The 22,036-nt window shown below is 37.9% G+C and overlaps 2 protein-coding genes across 4 annotated transcripts in view; both read left to right on the top strand.

Annotated features, from left to right (window-relative positions):
* Positions 1-22,036, top strand: part of poc5 (POC5 centriolar protein homolog (Chlamydomonas)) — a 703,663-nt gene that overhangs the window by 219,278 nt on the left and 462,349 nt on the right. The window lies entirely within an intron of this gene.
* Positions 1-22,036, top strand: part of edil3a (EGF-like repeats and discoidin I-like domains 3a) — a 193,161-nt gene that overhangs the window by 127,913 nt on the left and 43,212 nt on the right. For all 3 annotated transcript variants that reach the window (XM_051893456.1, XM_051893455.1, XM_051893457.1), the window contains one exon: positions 2,508-2,689. In XM_051893456.1, coding sequence (XP_051749416.1) covers positions 2,508-2,689 — 182 coding nt within the window. The remainder of the gene's footprint in view (positions 1-2,507; positions 2,690-22,036) is intronic.

Here is a 22,036-nt window from a genome sequence, read left to right on the forward strand (position 1 = left end):
TAAATTGGTGTTCTTTTGAACTTTCTATTCATCACAGAATCCTGAAAAAAATGTATCAGCACAATTTTTTTCAACATTGTTAATAAATGCAAATCAGCATATTAGAATGACTTCTGAAGGATCATGTGACTCTGATGACTGGAGCAATGATGCTGAAAATTCAGCTTTGCCATCACAGGAATAAATTACTTTTCAAAATATATTCAAACTGAAAATTATTATTTTTATAGTTAATGGTGACCTGCCAAGGGACTGCAGATTAAAATTAGGCATTGGCTAAATCTGGTACAATGTATTAAATGGAAACATTTATGCTGAATATTGTACATGGTCCCTTTCCAAATAATAATAAACCAAATAAAGTAAATTGCAATAATATTGCTGTTTTACTGTATTTTGATCAAATAAATGCAGGCTTGGTGAGCATGAGAGACTCCTTTTAAAAACATATTTAAAATTTTACCTAACCCCAAACTTTTGAGCGTTAGTATATTTACAGACAAGAAAAACATGGGGTAATTTGTCATTTTACCGCCTATTATAGGCTTTTAACCTATTAAACCAATTTGACTGTTTTTTTAAATAATTTCTACTTCACAGATCCACCATAATGTTATACTGTATACTGCATGTGTTTTCAGCTCCGTGTTTTACATTTTGTTCTTCTCTTTAGTCTTTCTAAGAAGATCTAGGTGGAACCCGGTTGTAAAACATGACCAATAAAAAATTAGCATTGAAAGTGTGCACATTTTATCTCAGAAGATTAAAAACACAAGCTAGTTAAAGTTCTTTTGTTGTTCAGGTCATTGGCAATGCTTCAACTTTGAGAGATTTGAGTATTTTTGTACAGAGAGAGAAAAAGACAGAAGAGAGAGAGAGAGAGAGAGAGAGAGAGAGAGAGAGAGAGAGAATGCCTTTGAGGCAAAAATCAAAAAAGCTAAAAGTGATATTTTGAACCAAAAAGAAAACTGTTTCTGAGTCTTTTTGACACTTGTAGAATATCTAATTGAATTACATTTCTATGGAAGTCATGCTTTTCCAATTAAATGTTCACACCGCTGAGGTATTTAAGCACAAGCAAGCGTACAGCCTGTGAAAACACCATGCTGACTTTGAAAGTAAGAGACACACCTGAAAGCCTCTTTTTGGAAGAGAGCCTTAAGAAGAAACAAATCACACCATTCAAGGTTGAAGATTACAGGAGCATGGAAACATGTTCACTTATGGCTTTTTATGCACTTTAAAAAATGAAAAATGAAAAATGTACTGGTAGTTTTCTGTCAGGAAATTTCTGTTAACCCTAAAACACAACACAATGCAATGTGTAATTCAAAATACAGGTAAAACGCCTGTAAAAAAAAAAAAAAAAAAAAAAAAACTATGGAAAATTCCTTCATATTTATACACATTGTGCTCTATTTTTACAGACTTTTTTAACAGCGTGAGCTTCACTATTTTGAAAATGAGAACACCAAGGCCGATATTGCCCTTAATGAAAACAACATGCAAAATGGGATTCCTGTGGGTGAAATCATGTCCCCAGGTGGGACGGTGGAAATCAGCTCATAGGCTGAGTGAAAGGAAATAATTTTTGTAACGCAATAGAAAGAACAGAGTGTGTCTATTGGAGAGATCTCAGAGGAGGATACAAGCAAGGATAGTGATTCCCAGGGCGATTCAAACAAGGACGCCAACTCTGGAATGGTCAAAGGAAGCGTCACGGACAGCCAGGAGGTAGTAGAAGAGTATGTTTGATAAGCAAGGGCCATGTCTTTTGGTATTTTAAGGGTTAAGCAAAATTTGTGGGTTCCTTTTCTTCCTAATTAACAGTTTCTTTTGTTTTTTTCCCCCCTCCATTTTGGCTCAAACACTGTATTCTTTGTCATCCACTACAAGCACAGAGTGTTTTCAAATTTTCCGTCATAGTGTTCTCTCCATATTTATGATTCTTTGCAGTCTTTAGCTACTGCCTACAATTCTCTGGATCCTTCACTGGTGACCGAAAGTAACTCACTTCTGCTAAACATTTACTCTGAATTCTTGCACCCGGGAACATGTCGATTAAAAGTTTGCTAAGAATTATTTCCTACTCAAGCAACAAGGCACTATTTGACTCCGGTCATCTCTGTCCAATAGGAGCAAACTGGGAGTTGCTTTGGAAGGCAACATTCCCAGTACATTATGCTTGTTGAAGTTTTCCTACCTATTTGGCAAGACATTAGCCCTTTTTCTGTTTTCTCTAGTCATGTAGCACTGATTTCAGTATTTATTCATTTGTTTATTTATTTATTTATTTGCCTTTCTCAAATGCATAGGCAGACAAGTTTTATTGAAAGCCTATTTTGCCAGCAGTGAAGTACCCCTTTAATTGTACGTTTATGGATAATAGACTCTATACAAATAATCCTAGCATCCTTAAATCAATAAAGTGTACATTGTACTTGTTGTGGATGTGTCCTTGTAAGTCTAACCTCTCCATTCATGTGTCATTTCTGTGTATTGAGCAGAATGTTCCGGTCCACTGGGCATGGAGGGTGGAATCATCTCCAACCAGCAGATAACAGCCTCCTCCACTCACCGAGCTCTCTTCGGCCTCCAGAAATGGTACCCCTACTTTGCCCGGCTGAATAAGAAGGGTCTTGTGAACGCCTGGACCGCAGCCGAGAATGACAGATGGCCCTGGATTCAGGTAACAGATTGACACGGGCAGATTAAGTCTGGATGAAGATCCATCAACAGTGAATGAACCTGTAGTTGGGAGAAATTTTCTCTTCCTGTCGGCAGGTTTATCTGAAAATGATGATCATTGGTAGAATGTTTTTTTTTTTTGTTGTTGTTGTATATTTGCTTTGATAGATTTTGTTTCATAGACAAGCTAACTTTTTTAAGTTTAATGCTTCTGTTGTACTATTTATGTGTCAAATTATATTCCAATTGATTTTGCTTTATTCACATGGCATACTTTAGTAAATATTGCCAAAGCAATGTAAAGAAATGCATATGTAAAGCACAAAAAAAAAAAAAAAAAAATCAATAATAAAATATAAATATATAAATAACATCAATTGGAACAATCAAGAATTTCAATGTTTTTGAAGTCTCTTATGTATTTTTGAAGTCCCATTAACTTGATGAAAAATCCGTAGTCAGAATAACAAAAAAAGTCCGCAGTCCGTAACTTTTTTTGGTTAAAAATTATCCAAAATCAATTTTTGGTAACACTTTAGTATAGGGAACACATATAAACTATTAACTATGACTTTTCCCTCAATAAACTAATTTACTGCTTATTAATAGTTAGTAAGGTAGTTGAGTTTAGGTATTGGGTAGGATTAAGAATGTAGAATAAGGTCATGCAGAATAAGGCATTAATATGTGCTTAATAAGTACTAATAAATAGCCAATATTCTAGTAATATGCATGCTAATAAGCAACTAGTTAAAAGACCCTAAAATAAATTGTTACCCAATTTTTTAGCAAGTACATAACCAGCCAGTGTTCAAATCTATCTCCTTACCTTAGCCCGATTCACAACGGTAAGCTTGTAATGTTTTATAACAATAATAATAATTTGCACGGTTTGACATGATCTGAGCTAAGCGATCATTAGATTTAATCAGATTAAATTGGTAGCGCAATTTATTGTAATGCTTTTTTCTCAGTTGGTCAGAACAAAAGTAGCAGACATGTTACTTGTTCAGATGACGTTTTTCCGGAAAAAATCGTATTTTGGTCATACTTCCAAGACTACAATCTGTGATTCTGAAGTACAGTATCCACACCGATGTGGTGACTGACAGCAAACATTAGATGCACAACTCACGTAAAGATGATAATTCCGCAAATAACTGCAATTGCAGGTTTCAAACAGAGATGGCGACAGGCAAAACTTACGGACTGCAGCTTTAAGAGAACTGTTTTCTATTATAATATATTTTAAAATGTAATTTAGTCCTGTAATTGCAAAGCTGAATTTTCAGCAGCCATTACTCCAGTCTTCAGTGTCACATGATCCTTCAAAAATCATTCTAATATGCTGATTTGGTGCTCAACAAAAATTTCTTATTATCAGTTGAAAACAGTTGTGCAGTTTTTGTTTGTTTGTTTTTGTTTTTTTTCAGCAAGGAAGCTGTGAATTTAGTGGGATCTCTCTGTTATCCACTCTAGAAATCAAAACAGTTGTTTTTCTAACAAATTCCCTCCTTGGCTACAACTCTGTCAGAAATGTTTCAAAAGCGTTGTCCATTTACAGAACTGCTTCATGTTAGTCCATTACTGTTGATTGATGGCGATGGCAAACTTACATCTTTGTGTATCAATCCATTTATTTGAGTTTCTTCGGGTAGATGGTTTAGTATTCATATGCGGTTTCTTCAGCAGAGTACATTTGATTGATAATGCAGACAATCACAGTGGATGGAAGTCTCAGTCCATTTACCTCTAGTTTTACGATGAGTAGCCTCATGTCAACCTCAGATTCATTCTTTAAATGCCTGCTTGTAAAAGACAGAGAGACTGAATTGGATCCTTCATTGAATTGATATTCAGCGGCTTGTCTGTGCAGCAGCATAGTGTAAAACTCTGACCTCTGTGAGGAGCTGAGATGAAATTCGGCTAAAGAAAGAAATGATAGGGAGAGTCTGACTGCAGACTTCTGAGTGTAACAAGTTAACCACTGTTTGTGCACCGGTGGTTGCTCGCAGGTAAAGATTGAGGATTATAGGTGGAGCAAGAGAGAGAGACAGGGAGGGGAAAGTAGTAAAAAGGGAGAAATCTAAAGTATTTAGGGAGTTTGTCTGACTTTAATGATGCCACTTGGGATGGAGGTTTTGGTGCTCTGGAGCTGCTGGGTTAGAACACAGAGAGGTGTGTTAGAAATATCAGATTGGCTTAAGGCCATATGCTGTGGTAGCCTCCACATGACCTCTCTTGAGCTCTCGTCACTCAAATCAGAGGTGACATACAGCATGTCTGTTTGTCTGCCTCTCGTTAACACGCTTTTTCCTCACTGTCATTCTTATTCTGTCCTTCCCTCCCATTTATACCCCAGCTTCTCACTGTCTTCAAGCCTTCAGGTGCTGTGGTGGTGAATAAAATGCAAGCTGTAGCATCATTTACAATGGGGGCAGTGGAAACGTCATCACCGCCTTCTGCCATGTTTAGCAATGTTGTTTTGTGAACAAATGCAATAATTATGAATTATTCCACCTATGCATTAAAATTTTAAGAGGTTTTGAGCAAAATGAGACACTTTTTATTCTTGGATAAGGGGCTCTTTTAAAGGAACACGCCACTATTATTGAAAATAGGCTCATTTTCCAACTCCCCTAAAGTTAAACAGTTGAGTTTTACCATTTTTGAATCCATTCAGCTGATCTCCAGGTCTGGCAGTAGCACTTTTAGCTGCAGCTTAGCATAGTTCATTGAATCTGATTAGACCGTTAGCATCTCGCTCAAAAATGTCAAAAGAGTTTTGATATTTTTCCTATATAAAACTGGACTTTTAGTTACAGTACATCGCTTACTCAGACCGACGGAAAATGAAAAGTTGCAATTTTCTAGGCCGATATGGCTAGGAACTATATACTCTCATTCCGGCATAATAATCAAGGAACTTTGCTGCCGTACCATGGGTGCAGCAGGCGCAATGATATTACGCAGTGCCTGAAAATAGGCATAACCAGTGTGACCACCTCCTTGCACAGGGAGCGTGCCTTGCAACCATGGAGACATTTGTGAGAGACGATTCAGAAGATATTTACTTTGGAGCAGATCCTGAACCATATCTATTTGAACCAGAATACACTGAAGATGAGCTTTTGGAACGTGAAAGGCAAGAAAGTGTGGCTGAACAGACTGGGGCAGAAGGGAGGAGAAGAGCAGATTTGTTGGAAGTTTCCTAACTGGGGACTATTTTCAGGCGCTGCGTAATATCATTGCGCCTGCTGCACCCATGGTACAGCAGCAAAGTTCCTTGATTATTATGCCGGAATGAGAGTATAGTTCCTAGCCATATCGGCCTAGAAAATCGCAACTTTTCGTTTTCCGTCGGACTTAGTACACGATGTAACTACAGAAGGGTCAAGTTTTAAATAGGAAAAATATCAAAACTCTTTGGTCATTTTGGAGCTAGATGCTAACAGTCTAATCAGATTCAATGATCTATGCTAAGCTGCAGCTACCGCCAGACCCAGAGATCGGCTGAATGGATTCAAAAATGGTAAAACTCAACTGTTTAACTCTAGGGGAGTTGGAATATGAGCCTATTGTCAAAAATAGTGTTGTATTCCTTTAAATTCAGGTATGCCTACAGTAATTCTAGCAGAAATTTAAAATGGAGACCCTACAACGACACTTGGAGACATAATCGCCTCCCTTCAGCTTAAAACTCAATAACTTTTGTTTTGAATGTAATAGAATGACAGCTAGTTTCCCCTGTATGTTGGGAATCAAAAGAAACTTTCAGCAGGAACATAGATCAAACTCTCAATATGTATATAATGTGTTTTTCAGTGTTTATCATACACTTATGAACACATACAATATTATATATATATATATATATATATATATATTTTTTTTTTTTTTTTTTTTTTTTTTTTTTGTCTATTTACTCCATTGTATGTGGGTAATGCAAAATCTAAAATGTACCCCAGAGCTGAAGAGGTTAATATGGGAATATGTTAGTGGATTACAAGCCTTCATACTCAAAGCAAAAATGTTATCTCTAAACCAGTGATTCATCTTTAAGATTAAGCAGTTGATCCGTGCATATCCACTGAGCTATAAAATCCCAATAGTGACAGCGGCAGATGTGGGAATTAAGTTATGGAATAAAATTCCATTCCAGAGTTCATTTAAGAACTTGAACTGATCAGTGACAGTGAGTGCTCCCTCAAATCACTGTGTAATGAGGACTTGTTATTCTGAAAAGTTATTCTAATTTAAAATAACAGCTTTTTGTTTTAATATATTTAAAACTATAACTTATTCCTGATGGAGCTCAATTTTCAGCAGCCATTACTCCAGTCAGTATCACATAATCTTTCAGAAATCATTATAATATGCTGATTTGCTTAATATTTTCCCCCAGATTCTTTGATGAAAAAGAACAAAAGAACAGCACTTATTTGAAATAGAAATCTTTTGTAACATTATAAATGCTTTGCTGTCACTTTTGATCAATGTAATGGATCCTTGCTTCAGTGAATCAATTTCTTTAAAATAGAATCTTATTCCCATCTTTTGAACGAAGATAAATCTATTTGTTTATAAAATAGAGGGAGAAAGAGCTAGAGGTAAACATGGAATTCTGTGAGGGTGGAAGAGGCAGATTTGTCTGTAGCACTTGCATCTTGACTTTCTTACTTGTGTGAAATTGCTTTGTGACACACTGGGGAAATTTCTTTAAGCCCATAGTGGACAAAAGCGTGAGATTTCATAACTGAAGAAGTGGCACTTTTGAACATGAAGGAAGTGGAATACTCAGCAGCGTGCTTTATTCATTTATTTATTTCATTTCTTGGGGAGATCAGGATTTGGCACGTCTCCTCAATATCCTGAATCTCACCATTTAAGTTCTCAACTGTAGCATCCAAAGATTTCAATACAACATATCAGCACTTATCCTTGCCAGGCGTGTTTTAGTGTTACGTGTCAGAATCGATTTGTGTAATTTATCCACAGTTTATCTTTTCAAATATCGCAACCGTACACAACTAAATCAAGTATCTCAGGGTAGAAATTTGTTTGTAACTGCCGTCAGTTCTGAGTATATCAGCCATGTTGCCAATAACACTCACACTCATTTGACTCATTTGTGTCAAGGCCAGATGTAAGTGAGTGGACCTTGGTGAAATCGAATGGACCCCCTGTGTCTGTTCTCAAATTTCATTGAATATAATGTTTTTTTTTTTTTTCTCCCCTTTTCTTAGTCATTATTAGGCAATATTTGACTCTGCTAGATAGCCTATTTAACTGTACAATGACAAAAACAGCACAATAAGTTCACAATAAGAGTTCTCAGCATGCACTGTGGCATTAATAAATCATGCACACTATACTTTACAGTTCAGTGTTTAATGCATTATTTGCGCTGCTGTTGCTGTTACGGCTCCATTAAGTCATATAGTGTTAACTGCATCACAGTGCTTATACAGCCAAGAATGTGGTTGTTGAGTAATTGTTTGTGTGTTGGATGTTAAGTATCACACACAACCTGTAAGTGGGGTTCAGTCTCTGTGTTTATTTTGCAAAGACATCATACTTTTTAGATTATTGTTTGCCAAGCACATATAACATGAATGAAAAGCAGAATACAACGCTGTTTTGGGAAGTTTTATTGTGACTGTGAGATGAATATAGGTGAGACAATACCGCACGGCATGGACTAATTATCTGCATGACTCACTAGCCAGTGTATTTAAAGTCACTATAAACATAATTCACATATTTCCTATTTGAATTAATTAACATAATAAGTTACACTACTATTCAAACATTTGGGGTCAGGATATTTTTATTTATTTATTTTTTTTAAGAAAGTAATACTTTTATTAAGCAAGCATGCATTAAATTGATCAAAAATGACAGTAAAGATTTTTATAATGTTACAAAATTTCTATTTTTATAAGGTTACAAAATTTCTATTTTTATAAGGTTTAATATTTCTATTTCTTTAAGGTCTATACATTTTAAGCATCACAACGGTTTTTAACATTGGTAACAATAAATAATGAGCATATCCACATATTAAAATGACTTCTGAAGGATCATGTGACACTGAAGACTGGAGTAATGATGCTGAAAATTCAGCTTTGACATCACAGGAATAAATTACATTTTCAAAATATATTAAAATAGAAAACGGTTCTTTTAAATTTTAATAATATTTCACAATATTACTGTTTTTACTGTATTTTTGATCAAATAAATGCAGCCTTGGTGAGCATAACAGACTGTTGTCAAAAACATAAAAAAAAAATTAAAAAAATTAAAAAACATCTTACTCAACCCTACACTTTTGAATGGCAGTGTATATATGAAACTGAAATATGATAATATGCATTAAGTCACACTTTCTTTCCAAACTATTAGTATGTTCCGGCAGCTTTGACTGTATGTGTGTGTGTATATATATATATATATATATATATATATATATATATATATATATATATATATATATACAACTGTATATATACACACTTGCCTGTGCTATATGGCTACCTGGCCTCTTTGTCTCACAGTATAGAGCTTTTAAATCTCTCTGTTTCATTGGCTGATTTAAATTCGAGGCATCTCTCTCTGTTTCTTTCTCTCTTGGCCATTCAACTTTTATTGCACATTAGTCTGAAAAACTTTTTTTAGACCAAAGGGGAAGAAGTAAAAGTCAAAATCATGATTTATGGCATTATTATTGCCTAAAATCTGCTTTTCATCCAACATCAAAAAGGTTTGAATACACAGCATTAAATGTAGTTTCTGCTTTGCAGCATGTTTCTCATACAGACAACATATACTGAAGTGTGTCCTTTTTGTCTGCAGATTATCCCTGCAGACACCAGTGACAATCCTGAGGGATGATACTGACAGTAAAACGTAGCACATCACAATATCTTTGAAAATGCCCTCACCACAGCAGAAATCCTGAATGTTTGAGGTGGGATAATTATGACTGTGCGTGACTCAGCAGATTGTGTCATACCATGGGCTTAATAGGCTGGTTAACCGCTTTAGGTGGTTGAGTTAACTGCAAGCATGCTCCTGCATGAGATAAGTCATAGTTCATTAAGAGGTAATGAGCAGGGCTGTAAGCCATGCCACTGTCTAGATGGAAGACAGCAGCAGAATACCGCTGTCAGTGCTATATATATATATATATATACACAGAAACTATATATACACACTATATTGTATGTACATGCACACAAATACTATATACTGTTTAAAAAATAAGTTTGTAAAAGAAGAATCTCCTAGGCTGAATTAATTTGATAAAAAATACAGTAAAAACAGCACTATTGTGGAATATTATTATAGTTTAAAATAACTGCTCTCTATTTTTAATTTATATATATATATAACAAAACTGAATTACTGCAGCATCATTACTCCATTCTAATATGCTAAAGTATTTATTTATTTTTTATTTTTTTTAATTAGTGTGTAAGTTAACAGTTGTACTGCTTAATGTTTTTTGTAGAAATGCGATACATTTGTCTTTGATGAATAGCAGGTTCAAAAGCATTTATTTTAAGTAGATTTTGTTGTAATAATGTAAGTCTTTACTGTCACTTTTGGTAAATTTAATGCATCCTTGAATACAAGTATAAATTTATTTTTAAAAAATCTTACTGACCCAAACATATTTATATTGATATAAATATTGATTTGATTGATTGGTTGGTTGGTTGGTTGGTTGGTCTATTGAACCGTATAGAGTGACAATGGAAACAATACTCATGTACAATAATTAAGTATTAAACAACTTTTTTTCACAGTTTATATGCATTCTCTCATCTGAGGTAAAATCCTACATGCTATTTTGGGTATGACTTTGACTCGTGACTGTGCGAATAAATATGGTTATCCTACTGCTCAGAAAACATTCACTACTAGGCTTAAGAGAGATACAGTAACCAGTTTAGATGGAAAGGATCTCAAGCAGACGTTACTGTAGCTATACGCATGACATGGTACTTCCTTGAAAATAAATTCCAGCACAGCACTACAAAAACTATAACGAAATGACCCTTAACAATAGATAATTCTTTACAATGAACTGTTAGAGAGCTACATATGGCAATTTATCTGTTCAATAAAATATCTTACTCACCTGTTGAGTAATAAAAACACCATCTCCGCATCACTTTTACAACATTTCAAATCCCTCAGTTCTCGCCATCTACAAAAAAAACAAACCAATGTTGATTCTCTTTTTTTTTGCCAGCAGACTCTCCTGTGTTTCACCATTTAAAAAAAAAAAAAAAAAAAAAAATGGTGATTCCTCTGAGGTTCGAGATTTAGCTGCTCTATCTTAACCTTTCTCTTTTAACCCTATGCCACTCCCATACCATACATGCATCAAAATAGCCAGAGCAACTTAACAGATTGTTTACGGGTATGTCGAGACACGCACGGGCGAGTGATGATGTAAAATAAACAGTTATGAACCATAATTATTACAGTATAAACCTTTAAATTATACGGTTTTGAACTGAAATAGACAGTAAACTAAGTGCTGTCCCAACCTAAAATGTTGCTACCATATTTTTTACGGTAAAGTTCTGGCAACCACAGCTGCTGTTTTTTTTACCGTAAATTTTACGGCGATTTTTTTTTACAGTGTATGTACGCAATTTCCCTTGAAAACCATCCTTACAGGTCTAAAATATAAACACTAATTGGCTTATTGTGAATCAGGGTAAGACAAAAACGCATTTTGGGAGAAGTATTGATGATGTATTGACTCATTATTTAAATTTTGCAAATTTTGAACAAAAAAAAGCCGCATAGTTTACCTTTTAACTGACATCCAATGTGTTCATGAAGGCAGATATGTTATATACTGGAATCAGTAGAGTCTGTAGTGGTGTTTGTGTCTGTTTATGTCTGTGCAGGACTCTCATTCTCCTACCACCCACCACAACAACTTAAAAACCCTGTCAGTGGCTGGAGAATTGAGATCATGATTGGCAAACGACTTTTGTGTGATTGTGTGTCAGGCTGACAAACAGCCTTTGGGAATTACAGCCGTTTTATGTCCACCGTCCGCATCCGAATCAATTTCCGCAAAACTGACAAATATTACCATGCCAGATGTTTCCAAAGGCCCCTCCACACATGGCGCCAGTGTGTATCTCCATTAGATAAAGTGACTCCAGCATCTGTGGTCATTATGAGCATGAAGTATCACCCAGTCATGGCCTTTTAGTCACACAGTTTTAATTGGTCACCCCTGTTTTTGTCTTGTGCAAGTCTATGAACGGATAGATTGAGATTAATTTGGTGTATAATTAACATTATTGGTTGGCCGTGTGACCAGAATATTATATCATGGTAGGAGTAATTTTATATCACAGTAACAAATATATAATTATATAGTTTGTTTTTTCATAAACTATTAAATAGCAATGTAGTCATGCCTATTTTTCGATAATTCAGCAAATTAAATATTTTACAAATGAAAGATTCTTTCTGTCATTTCATTATTTTATCTTTTTTTCTGGTGTGATGGGCAAAAAGCAAAAGATAAGATTATTCAGAGCAAATGAATAATAAATATGGCATCAGAATAAGTTAGAGGTCCTTTAATGAACCTTTTATGAAAGCTACTTTTATTTAATACCTCCTTTTTAAATGGTTTGGCTTTATTTTTACTCTGTTTAAAAAAAAAGTCAACTTGTAAGAATATAACTTTGTATCAAAGACTATTTTGAACATTCAAAGGTGAAGATCTCTCCATGAGTAATGCAAGTAAACGTCTGTGAGTGATGTGCAAATTACTGTTACAATTATTTCTAATTACTGTATAAGCCTACAAGCATGTCAAACTACAAGATTTCATAGAAATTAGAAAAGTGATTGTTCTTTCAAAAACTTGACGTGTTCTCCCAGCGTGTGCTCTATATAGCCGCCGTCAGTGGTTTAGTGAGTTTCTGATACATCTTCAAAGAGACTTAAAGGCTAGGAGAATGAATTCAGCTAGTGATTTGTGTGGCCCCTCAAAATCCCAGCCCATTGCTCACACACAGTAGGATGGTGAATTAGCTGTCATCAAGTGTAGCTGACTGTGAAGCAACGCGCACGCACACACGCTCCCCACTCAGCGATAACAAATCATTTTAAACCCTGTATTATGACTATTACTTTTCCCCCATTTCATGGCTGCCTGTCTACGAGCTTGAGCTGTCTTCCCATTCCCTTCCACACTCTGAGCACTCGGCTTCGCTCCACGCCCTGTCCCTCAGGAGCCTCTCAGACAGCTTTTTACCTCTAGGGAAAACAAAGACTTGACTGACTGCTTTCACTCACTGTTTGAAGGCAGACTAAATGCCTTAACTCAGTCTAGGGTCTTCAAGCGTTTCTCCATTAGTTAGACAGAGGAGTTATGCGGAGAAATACTGTGGGAGTTATTTTGAAAGGCTCATTACGTGCAGATCACTTCTTTGCTCAACGATGGCGGTTTATGTGTACATATGTAGAATGTGATGGATGGGTTTGTGCCATATGTGCACAAGTGTATGCATTAATACATGTGTATGCATTCAGGCAGGAGGAACACACTGAGTTGAGCATCAGCATGTGCTCATTTCCATATTGCTCTCGGTCTCCCTCCTGTCATGAAGCCATGCAAGAAGGACATTAGTGCTTCTCTTTCTCTATCTCTCTCTCTCTGGTGCATGCTGGAAGTGTGGTGTGTGTAGGAGGGAGCTGATTTGAAATTTCTTTATTTTAATTTAGCCTTTTGCATTCTACTGCATATATTTAATACATCACTGGTTCTCAACTGGTGGGTCGCGACCCTAAAAATGGCTCGCAGGATAGTGTGATAGGGTCACGCACAGCAGGGAAAGAAAACAATTCTGAATGCACAACATAAAATGTAACTAACCATATAATCATCCATGGTTATAGCAAAATAAATAGTCTTTAAAAGGGAGGGGGAAAAACACTTGCCGTATTTTTTGTTGTTAAAGATCATAAGTCCAATAATACAGCTAGCTAATATTGTTGCAGCTAATATGGGTAATACAGCTAATATTATTTAGTTTAGTACATTATTTGTTTCATGTGTTAGACTAGTAAATCACTACTGTTGTTTATGCATTTACCAAATTGTCATGTAAATGAACAAAGTAATAAGCAAACAAAAAATAAATAAATAAATAAATAAATATTTCATTTATTATGCATATAATTGAGCTTAGGGTAATAGCTAACACTTTATTTTAGGGTCTTTTAACTAGTTGCTTATTAGCATGCATATTACTAGAATATTGGCTGTTTATTAGTACATATTAAGCACATATTAATGCCTGCATGACCTTATTCTACATTCTTAATTCTAACCAATACCTAAACTTAACAATCACCTTACTAACTATTAATAAGCAGTAAATTAGGAGTTTATTGAGGGAAAAGTCGTAGTTAATAGTTTATATGTGTTCCCTATACTAAAGTGTTACTGGGTAATATTAATACAATTTAGTGTTTTGGGGCCATTTTGTTGAATAGTGTACGATAAACAGCATTTGTTCCATGTGTTGTGGTAAGTCATACTTCTGCTGATGGATGGATGGAAGGACAGATAGATAGATAGATAGATAGATGGGATATTAACTAGGGCTGCACGATTTATCGCACAATACGGAACTTAAACGCGATTATCGCTTAAATGCGATTCTTACTGCGATTATGAAATCGCAAAGGCTGCAATTATTTTTTTTTATTTTTTTTATGCGTAGCTTGTCAATGAAGTATGGCTCCAAATGCTAATCCATCTGAAAGCACTGCAAGTTTGAGTCGCTTATAATGTACATTTGAAAAAGCAACACGCGTCAAACATCTTTCTAGACATGAGAAGCATTTATTAACGTCTTGTCAACATTTATTAACATGTTTTTACTCCGAACTCACTTCATAACGACAGTTGAACATTCTTCTGTGAGATGATGTGGCTTCTTACACAGAATAAGGCAGTCGTGTGTTTATTAGTCATGTTTAATCAATCAAAGCGTTTCAATCTTCTGTTTATTCAGCTACAGCGATATGACGCGAGCTATCTTCTTCTGCGGCATGGCATATGTTGAGTTTCTGTGCAAGAGCGCCCTCTGGTTTTCAGATGGAGAAGCATTTACTACTGATCACAGAGCCGTACAGCTCTGACAAGATGCGCATTAAATAATCGCAGCCTTTGCCAAATCGCGTGCGGCTTAATAGCGATAAATCGTGTTTATTAACTATGTCTGTTGTTGTGCAATGGGTAGTATTAATATAGTGTTTTGGAGACATTTTGTTGTGAATTGTGTAGTGTTGGGTTACCACCTGATGTCCAATAAAAATTCTGGGTCCTGAAGCAAAAGCAGCTTAGAATCACTGTTTTACATGATCTTATCTTAGATTTTTTCCCACCTGTTCTCCCGCTAAGCACTTAAATTTGAGTAATAGTGTCTGTTAAACCAGAGCTGAGTTGCACTGAGTCGTGACCTACACAACAGTTTGGTTTGGCATGATGTCAGTCCCTGTGGGCACATCTTCCCTCTCTCCCACAGCAGGTTCAGTTGTGTGCTTCAGATTAACAGTAACATTGAGGATGTGCCCTGCTGTGAAAGAACAAACTCACAATGGTAGCATGAAGTGAAGGGGTGAAGCCAATTATGCTATGGTTAAACTTGTTTATCTAGAGCCATTTTATAGACACACAGAGTCGACATATGTATTTACAAACCACTCACAATGAAGGGAAAAACATGCACTGTACATTTAAATGTGATTATTGATTTGTGTGCATAGTTGACTGAATACATGATGCAGGTTGACTGACATGAAGGAGCGGCAGTGGAAAGACGCAGTAGGAGCCTTCGCAAGTCCAGCTGCTTTTCTGTGATGTGCAGGAATGGTTTATAGAATACAAACACAGTTTCCATCCCATGTGTTTGAGAGAACAAAATTGTAATTTCCTCAGAAATTGGTGCAAAATATGTTAAAAAATGTTTTAAAAAATTGCTGCAATCAGGGAAGCCACTTTGGCTCTTTTTTCATACATCATAAATTGCTTGCACCTCAGAGTGTGCAGACGAAATGCAATAAATGCTCTCATGTTATTTAGGGTTTGGAGGCAGATGCCTGGTGTTTGTGAACGCAATCATGTGAGACAGTTCTGGGAGGTATATACCAAACCATTTTGATGGCTTTGGCTCAGGCATTTCCGATTGGATCAAACCAACATTTGAGATGCTGTGCAATGAATTTGGTCCGCTGATTAGTTCAGTAATCCAATCACACCCTATGTTGAGGCAAAGTGATGTGAGTTTTTTGTTGCGCATCGAGCAATTAGCTCTTAATTTGTTACCATGGTTACTGATTTAGTTGCACACCTGTTTCTAGTTTGCTTAGTTAATCTGTGTATATGTAGCCCTCAGTTTTAGTAATTCTTTGTCTGTTCTTGTTATCATCGTGGTTTGCTTCATCACCCATGTTTGCCTGTTTCTCCTGCATTGTAGCTTATGCGCATGTCTTCTTATAGGATAAAACAATATCCACCTCAATTGAGCATTGTAATGATGGGTCGACAGCATGGGGACCAATTTGCAGCTTTTATTAAGAATAGTGTATACACAGGTAAGGGCAGATGCAGAGACGTAAACGGGGACAGGCAATGGTCGAGGCAGGCGGCAGACAAACGGTATCAGGAAGCAGGCAGAGATCAGGGCAGGCGGCAAACAAACACAGTCCAGTAAACAGGCAAGGATCAAGGCAGGCAGCAGAGAATCACAAGAGATAAACAGTCCAATCGGCAACAGTATAACAATCCACAGAAAACGCTTAGAAATAATCACCGGGGCAAATCAAGACTTCGCAGTGTGTGTGTGTGTGCGTGCTGCTTAAATAGTGTGAGTGTGATGTGGTGCAGGTGTGTGTGCAATCAGTCCCAGGAATGAGGGCCTATGGGAAATGTAGTCTGAATGATGGTATCAATATTCCGGTGAAGGCTCCCTCCGGTGGTGCGGGGAAGGAAGTGCGGGAGCCTCACTTGTGACAGAGCCCCCCCCCCCCTGCGAGCGGCTCCAGACGCGAGGAGGCGGACGACGCCGGGGTCTACCACGTGGTCGAGGGGCCGGTCTCTCCGGATGCGTCCTATGAAACTCTTCTGTGAGTGAGGGGTCCAGGATATCATCCACATCGACCCAGGATCGCTCCTCCGGGCCGTACCCCTCCCAGTCGACCAGGTACTGAAGTCTCCCACCCCGGCGCCTGGAATCGAGTAGTTCACGAACTTGGTAAGCCTCCTCGCCTTCGATCAGCATGGGTGGGGGGTTGCGGGCCTCGGCTCCCTCCGACTCCCCCCTCGGACCACCAGAGGGTTTCAGCAACGACACATGGAAAGTGGGAGAAACACGGTAGTTAGCAGGTAGGTCTAATCGGAATGACACGGGTGTAATTTGTTTAATAATTTGAAAAGGCCCTACAAACCTGGGACTGAGCTTTCTGCATGGAAGTCGGAGGCGGAGATCTCGTGTGGATAGCCAGACCCATTGGCCCACGGTGTACTCTGGACTGGGACGCCGGTGACGATTGGCCTGTTCCTCCTGCCTTCTCACAGCGCGCTGCAGATGGTGATGGGCGAGGTCCCAGGTTTCCTCACTGCGTTGCAGCCACTCTGTCACGGATGGTAGATTGGTGGGTTCGCCGGACCAAGCGAAAAGTGGTGGCTGGTAGCCAAGTACACATTTGAAGGGAGTCACGCCGGTGGCGGCTTTCTGGAGAGAGTTTTGTGCGTATTCCGCCCACATCAGGTAACGACTCCAGTCATTTTGATTTTGTTGGCAGTAAGTGCGTAGGAATCTGGTGAGCTCTTGGTTCATGCGTTCTGTTTGGCCATTGGATTCGGGGTGATATCCTGATGTGAGACTGACATTGACATTCAGGTGTTTGAAGAAGGCTGCCCATACCCGGGACGTGAACTGTGGCCCTCTGTCCGATACAATGTCCTCTGGCAAGCCGTAGAAACGGAATACATAGTTGCAGAGGGTCTCTGCGGTTTCAAAAGCAGATGGTAGTTTGGGTAGTGGAATGAGTCGACAGGCTTTGGAGAATCGGTCCACAACCGTAAGAATGGTGGTGTGGCCACGGGACACAGGGAGGTCGGTGACGAAGTCAATTGCTATGTGGGACCAGGGACGTTGAGGAATGGGCAGTGGCTGTAACAACCCGGAGGGTACTTGACGGGATGGTTTTGAGGTTTGACAGGCTGTGCAGTTTTTTACGAATTGAGTGGTCTCCGCTAGCATGGTCTCCCACCAGAACCGGTTCTGTAACAGATGGAATGTGGCAGTAATACCCGGGTGACCAGAACTGGGAAGAGCATGCACTTGCTGTAGTAACTTGTTGCGGAGGGCTTCTGGTACGAACGTGCGATCTGGTGGGCATTCCGGGGGTGTTCGGTGATTTCTGTCATGATGTCCCATTGTACGGGAGCGACCAGAAGTTTGTCGGGGATGATGTTTTCCTCGCTCTTTGTTCTCTCTACCTCCTCCACTTGGCGAGACAGCGCGTCGGCTTTGAGGTTCCTTGAGCCTGGTCGATATGTGACGGTAAACTGAAATCTGGTGAAGAACATGGCCCACCTGGCTTGTCTGGGGTTTAAGTGTTTGGCTGAACGGAGATATTCAAGGTTCTTGTGGTCCGTGAGTATGGTGAATGGGTGCTGTGCTCCCTCCAGCCAGTGCCGCCACTCCTTCAACGCTGCCTTCATGGCTAGTAGCTCCCGGTTGCCTACATCGTAGTTTCGTTCTGCTGCTGATAACTTCCTCGAGTAGAATGCACATGGACACATTTTGGCTGGATTTCCTTGACGTTGTGAGAGTACGGCCCCGATGCCTGTGCTGGATGCGTCAACCTCTACGATGAAGGGGAGCTCTGGATCTGGGTGACGGAGAATGGGAGCAGTGGTGAAACGTTCCTTTAATTCCTGGAAAGCCTGTATCGCCTCATTGGACCAGGTGAGATGGGTGGATTGCTCAGTAGAGAGCTGCATGATAGCTGCTGGATCGCTAGTCGGCGAAGTCTTCTGTAATGATGGGTCGACAGCATGGGGATCCATTTGCAGCTTTTATTAAGAATAGTGTATACACAGGTATACACAGGGCAAATCAAGACTTCGCAGTGTGTGTGTGTGTGCGTGCTGCTTAAATAGTGTGAGTGTGATGTGGTGCAGGTGTGTGTGCAATCAGTCCCAGGAATGAGGGCCTATGGGAAATGTAGTCTGAATGATGGTATCAATATTCCGGTGAAGGCTCCCTCCGGTGGTGCGGGGAAGGAAGTGCAGGAGCCTCACTTGTGACAAGCATATTTTTAGTATGTGTATATTGGCATTTCCATCCAGTGTTGCCATTTTATATGCAATATCCCAAAATTTGCATAAAAATAGGTGGATGATATAGCTAATATTTATTCACTGGTTAAAATTTTACTTTTACTTTCTCAACAGTGCAACACTTATTTAATTTTCTTTCTTACTTTTTTCACATGTTTTTCATGTTTTTACTGATAACCAAAATGTCTTGTAATGGAAAATCACAATAAATAAAGTGTTCAAAATTTTGCTGAATATAAAGGGGAAAGTATTTAAGAGATAAATTGCCCAAAAATGTTTGCCATTGCCTGTCTCCGTCAAATACATCTAGAAAACCTGGAAATGTCTTGTCAGTGTATACAATTTAAAACTTAAATTAGTAGGTTTTTAATTAGTAGCATTGCAAATTATTCGCATATGGGCTTCCTAAACAAAAAGTGTCTTAGAAATTTAAAATCAATACATTGTTTTATGTGTCCGAGTAGGCAGGATAATTTTTACATCATTGTGAAGCAAAAACTCTAGACTAAAATATACAGTTCCCAAAAGTCTTGTGAAAAAAATGTTTAGTATGTGTTTTGAGGCCTTATTTCAGTGACTTTTTTTGTTTTGTTTTGTTTTTTCAAAAACCATGCATATACGTAATTATCTCAAAAATACAAACATGTACATACTTGTTGCTCACATATTATCCCTTAAATGCATGAATGTTTCACTAATCATTCTTACATATTTGGGTCTTTTGTCTATATATAACTCGGATGGATCTCCACCTGTCGCGATAATATAAAACTCCCCTAATATTAGAATAACCATAACAGAAGAATAAAATAAAGCATATTTTGTTAACTTTTGGAGCTTGGAAGGGTTCATTTTGAGCAGATGTTTTATGCCATCATCACTGTCCAGATCCTCCATCAAGTGTCAGTGACAGTCATATTTGACTTAAGTACTTGCTCTGCAGTAAATCGCTGAGTCATTTCATGTTTTGCCTATTCTTTCGTTTTCTGTCTGAATGAAACGTCACTTCATCTTTGTGTATTAGACATTGCCACCTTGTGGAATAAAGGTGAATTGTGCTTATTTCCGTCATCAAAGATTCAATTATTGTTGTGCAGAAAAAAAATATACACCTCAGGTCGTTAGCGACCCTATACAATTTTTACAAAAAAATGAATAGGAAAATAGGCATTCTTTTATAGTTTTATGATTTTTTTTTTTCTTGTTATATTGTTTATAATGAATTGATTGAGGAGACATAGAAGGTTGATGTCTAACTTTGAAAAATGAATGAAGAGGAGGGTAGTGAATGACGTCCCGGGTCGATAAAGACCCGAGGTATGCATTTAAGGGTTATTGTAGCCTAGTTTGTGCTGAATACAGTGTAATGAGACTTTTTCATTAATATGTTTATAATCAACAAATGTCAGGGCATGTCAAAACTACACCATGACCCCAAATCAGCCTCAGACCCCAGAGGGTTAAGTTAGTAGCATTGCTACTTTTAGTTATTTCCTCCAGAACCCTGGTTACCAAAAGCATTTGTGATCCATTGTGCTTGCAGTTTACCTGTGTGGCATTTTAGAAAAAGATGGCTTTGATATTCTACAGGCTAGCTACAAAACTAAGACACTCCCAGAAGGCTGTCAGGTAGCGTGGCCTACTTTAAAACCAGAGGCCTGTAGCTATTCAATGTGCAGAGCTCAAAATACTTGCTAAAATACTAAAAATGCACCTCAAGTAGAATCAGTGGCATCCTGGGAGGATCAGTCCTATTATACATAACAAAACAAATCTGTATATGGCGAGGGACATGTGTTTTCTTAGGTCAGCTTTATAGTTTGCAGTAGAGCCCTACTTTAAAGATAAACTGCAAAGCTATGTGGATATGCATTTCATATTACAGATGTAGTTTGTCAAACACAATATGTTCAAAGACTCAAAGGATGCTCTGTGGGTATATGACAAAGCTTAATCAGCCAGATCTTTTTCTAGCATAGAATGTTTTTTCTCTCTTTACTTGGGCTTCCTAGGAATGTGTAATGGAACAAGGCATGGCTTTAACAGCCAGCGGTGTACTTCAGAAACGGTGACTATGAAATGAAGAACTGGGAGTGTCTAGTGGAAACAGTTTTTGGCAGGTTGTCTAAATGGAAATGCTGGCTGTAGGGCTTCCACGACTACTGGTCTGGAAGAGCAGTTGACTAGTCGGCTAGTCATTGTTTACCTTGTATAAATGACTCTCATCTTGCAGTATAAGCAATCTTTGTGTGAGAGCAGTGATGTCTGAATGTCACAGAAACGAATGGGTTCGTAGATTCATGCCGCTTGCACTGTCATAAACAGTGCAAAAACAGTCCTGTCCCACTCATTTATGGTTTCTGTCAGCCTTTGGCCAACACTTGATTAGTATCAGGGATGTTTGCAAGAATTTAGGCTTGTGTGTCAACGCTCTAAATGGATTCCTTGCCTGGTGTACGTGCTTTGTGTGTGTGTATAAAGTGTTCCAGATCCACTTTATTTGCACTTCTGCGTAATTACAAATTCACATGACCGTTACAGGTCATTATACAAAACTAATGTTATGCAGCTACACAGAAACACAGTTTATGGTTCAAGGATTTTGTGAACTTTTTTTTTTTTTTTGACGAATTGTGATTTTTCTTATAAAAATTACAATTGCAATTTAAGTAATTATTTAATTAAATTGCAGCTTTTGCGATTTGATAAGCTATAATGCGATTACATTTTTATTTTAATTAATCATGCAGCCCTATGTTGAAGTTATGTGTGTGTGTGTGTGTATGTATGTATATGTATGTATATACAATGATCAGGCATAACATTATGACCACTGACAGGTGAAGTGAATAACACTGATTATCTCTTCATCATGCCACCTGTTAGTGGGTGGGATATATTAGGCAGCAAGTGAACATTTTGTCCTCAACGTTGATG

This window comes from Ctenopharyngodon idella, chromosome 5, assembly GCF_019924925.1.
Source record: "Ctenopharyngodon idella isolate HZGC_01 chromosome 5, HZGC01, whole genome shotgun sequence".
NCBI lineage: Eukaryota > Metazoa > Chordata > Actinopteri > Cypriniformes > Xenocyprididae > Ctenopharyngodon > Ctenopharyngodon idella.